Raw genomic sequence first — 8396 nt, 5'->3', positions numbered from 1 at the left:
ATGGTCTTACTTTTACTCACTCAATAAAACGTCCCTTAGTTATTCAGATGTGGATTGGGCAAGGTATATTGAGACACATCGCTCTACGTATGGGTACTCAATCTTTCTTGGTGGTAACCTTGTTTCTTGGAGTTCAAAGAAATAACCGACTGTTGCTCGATCCAGTTGTGAGTTCAAATATCGAACTCTTTAAAACACTCCGATTACACATTTATTATGTGAGCTCCATGTTTTGTCTCCAGCTCGTCCAACCATTCTTTGTGACAACAAGAGTGCATTATTTCTTATTCAAAATCAGCATCACATAAACGTTCTAAGCACATTGACATTGACTACCATTTCATACACGAGCTTGTCTCTGGCGACTATATATGAAGTCTGTACCTACGACTTTACAAGGCGGATATCTTCACCAAGAGCTTGTCTCATCCTTAGTTCGAGTTCTTTCGCGCCAAGCTTCATGTTAGACCACAACCTCTTTGCCTTTTGGGGGGGGGGGGGGGGGGGGGGGGGGGGTTGGTTTACATTGTATTTTATGTATTTTGATCTTATCTCCAATTATATTGTACATTGTATCTATATAATGATAAATCACAATAGCATGTCGTAGAAGGAGATAATAAGTGGAGTCAACGACCCACTAAGACTAACGTATCTACAACTACATCCCGAGCGGCAATCGGGCTGGAAATTATTCTAATCACATAGTATCTTTGTCAGTTGTAGTCTTTGTACGTTTTCGAATCTAACTTAATTTAAATTTATGTTTTTAGGGGTAAAAATACACAATTCCTTTTTTTATTACTCTGCATTATCTCATATCTTATCTTAGTTTCTTATATATTAGAAATAGTTTAATAAAACTGAATGCTTTATGTTGATACTTGTACGCATTTCTCTTATTCGCATATGTTGACTGTTTAAAGTCATCCCTCCCACGTCTCATAATAGTTGTTTCACATACAAAGTTGGTTACTTCTTTTGCCTTAAAAAGTACTCTACTTTCTTCATCATCAAGTTACATATCACCAACCCTAATCACTTACACATTAAATCATATTCATCACTTTGTTTTTACCATTTCATATAATTTCACTATGGCAATAGATCTCTTCTCAACTGATATTAATTCGGGTAATAGTTCGAGTCCACGTATTTCTTTTTCTTATGATCTGTCTCAATCCGACACCGTTCCAGTAGAACAATTTCTCCGATCATTTTCATCGTCTTCTTCTAGTAATGTGGATTTTAATTTCTGTGTTCATGAAACTCATCACGCCATGGCGGACGAGCTTTTTATGGACGGTAAAATTGTACCGTCACAAATGATTAAATCCAAGTCCAATTCGTGTAAGCGGACACAATCTTCGCCTAAACCGTGTAGGGAAGATGAAAAGTTGCATCCTCAGGTAAATTTTAATAATTTCCAATTCATTAAAAGTATTTATATCCCTAAAACACCGCCCATACCAGAAATTCAGAATAAAAAGACAACCTTTTTGTTTATCTGTTTTATCCTAGTGAACACCAAAAACATGAGTGTGTTTGGTTTTTCATCTCTAATTTTGTGTAAAAGTAAAACTAATGTTGCATTTAATAATTTTAAAAAGTAGAAAATGTAGCCGAAGTTGAAAATCACGATTCATGATCTTCCATTTCATTTCATTTTACCATTTTTATTTTTTTACCATTTTAAAAAGTAAAAAAATTTGAGATGTTCTAGACATACAAAAACTTTACAAAAAGAAATGCACAAATTGACAATTATATAAAAAGAGAAGAATATGAAAGAGAAAAAATAATGAAATTTGATTAGCCAATGAATCATGTCATGTCATTTTCTAAATATTTATTTGTAAACTTTTTGTAATTTTAGAATTTCTAAAAATAATATCCGTTTACCTTTTATGAAAGAGTTGTGTGTTTTTGCGCATAACGAATTAGTATGAAATTATATACAGGAAGAGGAGTTAAAACAACAAAATTCAAAATCATTTTGGGGTGGATTTAAGAGGAGTAGTAGTTGTGGAAATGGGTACGCGCGAAGTTTATGTCCGATCACGTTGTTATCAAGGAGTCATTCAACTGGATCATCTTCGACTAGTTCGAAACGATCATCATCATCGAAAGAAACAATCAATAATCAAAAACACAGAAGTTCTCAAAAACCTCCATTAAGGAAAAATGGTTACGGTTACGGGAACAATACTTGTAGTAATAACAACAATGGGGTTCGGGTCAACCCGGTCTTAAATCTCGGGTTTGGATCTTTGTTTGCAAGTAGCAACAAGAACAAAAACAAGAAGTGAAAATTGTGAAAGAGGAAGGACTTTTGGATTAATGATAATTAGTTAATCAAAACTATTATTATTGTTATTAATTAAAAATAATTATAATTATGTGATTTAGTATTAACTGGGAGTGGGTAGTGTGGGGTTGAAGAAAAAGGAGAAGATATTACAAAGGCACATGCAATTTTCAGGGTGATGCAAAGAGCAGGTAAGATCGCTTTCATTGGGTTGTCCACATTTTGTTTCGCTTTACTTTTTAGGTAATGCTTTTGCCATGTTATATGATATTATGTTTTGATATTTATTAGATTTAGAATAAAATAATAATAATTAGAAGTGTACTTTGCAAATTAGTGTTTATGATTTAAATAGTAGTTAGAATTGTGATTGTATAATGTTGAAGGTTATTTGTGCTTTTTGTTAAGAACATCCGTTTGTTTTTCTATAACATCTGTTTTTCGATGCAAATGATGTTTGCAATTTTTTGACACTCCCTACTCATATTTGAAAACGCTATTACATGCTAAACAAGTCTCTATATTATATATCGGTTTTGACATATAATCGGTGAAAGAAAGTTAATTATATGAATATATGTTGTGAGTTAACGATGATCAATGCATGTATAATGGAGTATGGACAGCAGTGTGTATTGTGTTCAGTGGTGAGAGCGCTACTTTCTGAGTTGGGTTTGAGCTTAAACTTTGTTATATTTGTATAATAGAAATGTTTCCGATATATCAATAAAAGTTTACTTGTTTTTCAAAAAAGAAATTTGTATAATAAAAATGTTAACACTCTTCACTCTACATTAAGAAAAAATGATATTAATGATCCTTAATAAAAACTTGAATCTTTTTGATTCGCCAATTTTTCACCAACTTAATTTACGAATGGGTGGTTTTAGATCATTTTAGCAGTGAAAGTGGTAAAATATAAAAAAGTTATGCCCAAATCTTGAAATCAATTTAGTTATTCAATATGTTATTGAAGTTACAAAACATTGTTATCATATTTGACCAAAACCAATGTACAAAAGTTGGACTAAAAATGTTTGACTGTACCAGTCCACAAGTTGGACTAAAAAATGTTTGACTTTTAGTCAATGTGCCCGACCAGTCTATTTCCAACTACTACTTTTATCATCACCCGAGTAAGTTCTTTAATACAATCAAAGAATGTATACACTATGATACGTATAGATGCGGATACGCATCACACGAGATTGGTACATGCCTAACAATATATAATCAAAAAATATTAAGTAAAATAAATATGCACCCATGCTTAGAACATTATAATGCACCGTAAGCAAGACTCGCTAGTAGGCAGCTGACAGACTACGTTAGAATCACTTGCACTTTTTCAACTTTACATAAAAAATAGTACGATTTAGGAAATACATGTTCCCTTCGTCCCATTACATAACACTAAAGGACAAAATAACTCAACTATAAATAGGGCATTAAACCCTAAATATAAGGATCAACTTCGCATGCTTTAAACACACACACATTCACATAGCCAAAAGATATTCTCAAGTTTATCACATTATCATCACCTAGTGATCAACCCGCTTAACCGGAATCATAATAGCTTCCAAGCTCCCTATAACGATTACATGTAACGTTCTAGGAACGTAAACCCTAATACCCTCTTTGAGCCATCAATGTCGGCTATCCCGATGATGGTGAAATGTCCCGTTCTTATTGATTAAAAACATTCCATATTAATTGATTTCGTTGCGAGGTTTTGACCTCTATATGAGACGTTTTTCAAAGACTGCATTCATTTTTAAAACAACCATAACCTTTATTTCATAAATAAAGGTTTAAAAAGCTTTACGTAGATTATCAAATAATGATAATCTAAAATATCCTGTTTACACACGACCATTACATAATGGTTTACAATACAAATATGTTACATCGAAATCAGTTTCTTGAATGCAGTTTTTACACAATATCATACAAACATGGACTCCAAATCTTGTCCTTATTTTAGTATGCAACAGCGGAAGCTCTTAATATTCACCTGAGAATAAACATGCTTTAAACGTCAACAAAAATGTTGGTGAGTTATAGGTTTAACCTATATATATCAAATCGTAACCATAGACCATAAGATTTCATATTTCAATACACATCCCATACATAGAGATAAAAATCATTCATATGGTGAACACCTGGTAACCGACATTAACAAGATGTATATATAAGAATATCCCCATCATTCCGGGACACCCTTCGGATATGATATAAATTTCAAAGTACTAAAGCATCCGGTACTTTGGATGGGGTTTGTTAGGCCCAATAGATCTATCTTTAGGATTCGCGTCAATTAGGGTGTCTGTTCCCTAATTCTTAGATTACCAGACTTAATAAAAAGGGGCATATTCGATTTCGATAATTCAATCATAGAATGTAGTTTCACGTACTTGTGTCTATTTTGTAAATCATTTATAAAACCTGCATGTATTCTCATCCCAAAAATATTAGATTTTAAAAGTGGGACTATAACTCACTTTCACAGATTTTTACTTCGTCGGGAAGTAAGACTTGGCCACTGGTTGATTCACGAACCTATAACAATATATACATATATATCAAAGTATGTTCAAAATATATTTACAACACTTTTAATATATTTTGATGTTTTAAATTTATTAAGTCAGCTGTCCTCGTTAGTAACCTACAACTAGTTGTCCACAGTTAGATGTACAGAAATAAATGATAAATATTATCTTGAATCAATCCACGACCCAGTGTATACGTATCTCAGTATTGATCACAACTCAAACTATATATATTTTGGAATCAACCTCAACCCTGTATAGCTAACTCCAACATTCACATATAGAGTGTCTATGGTTGTTCCGAAATATATATAGATGTGTCGACATGATAGGTCGAAACATTGTATACGTGTCTATGGTATCTCAAGATTACATAATACACAATACAAGTTGATTAAGTTATGGTTGGAATAGATTTGTTACCAATTTTCACGTAGCTAAAATGAGAAAAATTATCCAATCTTGTTTTACCCATAACTTCTTCATTTTAAATCCGTTTTGAGTGAATCAAATTGCTATGGTTTCATATTGAACTCTATTTTATGAATCTAAACAGAAAAAGTATAGGTTTATAGTCGGAAAAATAAGTTACAAGTCGTTTTTGTAAAGGTAGTCATTTCAGTCGAAAGAACGACGTCTAGATGACCATTTTAGAAAACATACTTCCACTTTGAGTTTAACCATAATTTTTGGATATAGTTTCATGTTCATAAAAAATCATTTTCTCAGAATAACAACTTTTAAATCAAAGTTTATCATAGTTTATAATTAACTAAACCAAAACAGCCCGCAGTGTTACTACGACGGCGTAAATCCGGTTTTCAGGTTTTAAATCATTAAGTTAGCATATCATATAGATATAGAACATGTGTTTAGTTAATTTTAAAAGTCAAGTTAGAAGGATTAACTTTTGTTTGCGAACAAGTTTAGAATTAACTAAACTATGTTCTAGTGATTACGAGTTTAAACCTTCGAATAAGATAGTTTTATATATATGAATCGAATGATGTTATGAACATCATTACTACCTCAAGTTTAGTAGGTAAACCTACTGGAAGTGACAAGAAATGATCTAGCTTCAAAGGATCTTGGATGGCTTGAAAGTTCTTGAAGTAGGATCATGACACAAAAACAAGTTCAAGTAAGATTTTTACTCGAATTAAGATAGTTTATAGTTATAGAAATTGAATCAAAGTTTGAATATGAATATTACCTTGAATAAGAAAGATAACCTACTGTATATAACAAAGGTTTCTTGATCTTAGATGATTACTTGGAATGGATTAGAAAGCTTGGAAGTAAATTAGTAAACTTGAAGGGATTTTTGAAGTGTTCTTGAAGTGTTCTTCCTATGATGATTATAGCTTGATTCTTGAAGTTATTTTTGATGAAGATGATGATTAACTACTGGAAAAATACGTTCATAATAGTGTGTGTGTGTTGAGAGAGAATTAGAAAGAGAATTGGAAGTGAAATGGAGTGAATGATGAGTGGTAATTGGTGATTGATGAGTGGGGTTAAAAGGAGTTCTAGTTAGTTGACTAGCTCATGGTAGAAGTTAAAATTGATTAGTCATACATGACATAATCAAGAGTGGAATCCCATGCTAGTTCCAATTGGTATATACCCATAGTAAGTACGTTTTGAAGCTGTGTATAATACGGGTAAGAATACGACTAGAATTCTTGATGAAAGAAAAGAATGGCAAAGTAACTGTAACCATTTTCGTTAAGTATGAGTGTTTTGATATATGTCTTGAAGTCTTCCAAAAGTATTTTAATACATCTAAATACACTACATGTATATACATTTTAACTGAGTCGTTAAGTCATCGTTAGTCGTTACATGTAAGTGTTGTTGTGAAACCTTTAAGTTAACGATCTCAATTAATGTTGTTAACCCATTGTTTATTATATCTAATGAGATGTTAAATTATTATATTATCATGATATTATGATATATTAATATATCTTAATATGATATATATACATTTAAATGTCGTTACAACGATAATCGTTACATATATGTCTCGTTTCGAAATCCTTAAGTTAGTAGTCTTGTTTATATGTATATAACTCATTGTTAATATACTTATGGAGATACTTACTTATAATAATCTCATGTTAACCATATGTATATCCATATATATATCGTCATGTCGTTTTTACAAGTTTTAACGTTCGTGAATCGCCGGTTAACTTGGGTGGTCAATTGTCTATATGAAACATATTTCAATTAATCAAGTCTTAACAAGTTTGATTGCTTAACATGTTGGAAACATTTAATCATGTAAATATCAATCTCAATTAATATATATAAACATGGAAAAGTTCGGGTCACTACAGATGGTGGGTCGACGTTTAACTACCCTGGATGAGATCATCATCTCAAATCGGGGTTATTCATGATGCACCGGATCAGGGTGTTAAACTCGAAAGACACTTAAATCTCTCTTTTTTATTGATCTAGTGTAAACCGAACCCTAAGGATTAATTTATGCTTGATCAAATTGTAAGATCCTGTTTTCCAGTAGTGTGGGACGCCGTCCAAACAGGTGGGACGCCGTCCCAATGTGAAGGACTGGACGACGTCCTGAAATCTGGATGCCATCAAGTTGAACTGGCGGGCCAGCTGTGTTCTTTTAGATATTAAATGGAGGTAGTTTGGTCTTTTTACTTGTGGGACGAATCTAAGGTCACAAGATCAGTTCATGGAGTGCCATTACTCCATTTTCAACCACCACTTCATATCCACTTCAATTCCAGAGAGAGAGAGAGATTCTTGTGTGAGAAAGCTCAAATCAAGGAGGAAAAAGCTTGTTTCGGGTCAAGGCGCGTGCTTTAAAGTTGTTCATCTAGTCCCTAGCGACATTTTGAGTGTAGTGGTAAGACTTAACCTTGATTTCCTTATTTTAATTGGTTAGGGGTTAGGGTTTGGGTTAGTGATGAACATAAAACCCATTTGTTAGTAATTTGGGGGGTTTTGGGTAAGTTTGAGTCATGAGAACTCAAAGATTGACTAACCTAGGGTTTTGAAATGTTAAATACGTTTATGAACCTTAAATTGGTTAGTTAACTACTAGCACGCCTAGATGTTATGTATGTGGGTGTTATTTGGGTATGTGGTGACCCGAATGGGGGTGTAAACCTCGAAATGGGTCAAACGGATCTTTGATGACCTAAGTTGTTAAATAAGTATGTTAACACACTAAACTTGTGATTATATGGGTATTAAGACCATAATTGGCTAGCGTTAGGGTTTTGTCGAAGTTGACCCAACTTTAGGGTTAAGTGTGCAAACGGGTCGGAATTGCACCAAGGGTCGAAATGACGCTAGATTGGTGAGTGAGTTGGTTGACCAACTTGATTGTGTGTTTGATTATGTGCTTAATGTAATAGGTACGTTACGTTGAAGGTTGCAAGTTCGGCTAACTTTCACAAAAGACTATAAGGTGAGTGGAGTAATTATACGTATGTGTATATGGCATATTTATTTGTGAATGTTATGGTATGATCCATCGAGCCGGTAGT

At 32.9% G+C, this 8396-nt stretch overlaps 1 protein-coding gene across 1 annotated transcript; it reads left to right on the top strand.

Moving 5' to 3' along the window:
* Positions 1-1059: 1059 nt before the first annotated feature.
* LOC139865583 (uncharacterized) lies at positions 1060-2641 on the top strand. Its single transcript, XM_071853651.1, has 2 exons — positions 1060-1409; positions 1962-2641. The coding sequence occupies exons 1-2, from the start codon at positions 1098-1100 to the stop codon at positions 2307-2309; spliced, it is 660 nt and encodes a 219-aa protein (XP_071709752.1). The 5' UTR covers positions 1060-1097; the 3' UTR covers positions 2310-2641.
* Positions 2642-8396: the final 5755 nt, after the last annotated feature.

This window comes from Rutidosis leptorrhynchoides, chromosome 9, assembly GCF_046630445.1.
Source record: "Rutidosis leptorrhynchoides isolate AG116_Rl617_1_P2 chromosome 9, CSIRO_AGI_Rlap_v1, whole genome shotgun sequence".
Lineage (NCBI taxonomy): Eukaryota > Viridiplantae > Streptophyta > Magnoliopsida > Asterales > Asteraceae > Rutidosis > Rutidosis leptorrhynchoides.
This window is presented reverse-complemented; position numbering and strand designations above follow the sequence as displayed.

Bases quoted from the DNA above. Each gene is read 5' to 3' on its own strand.
- LOC139865583 (XM_071853651.1), top strand. From the start codon at position 1,098: ATGGCAATAGATCTCTTCTCAACTGATATTAATTCGGGTAATAGTTCG. The intron at 1,410-1,961 runs GTAAATTTTAAT...AATTATATACAG, and splicing joins ATGAAAAGTTGCATCCTCAG to GAAGAGGAGTTAAAACAACA.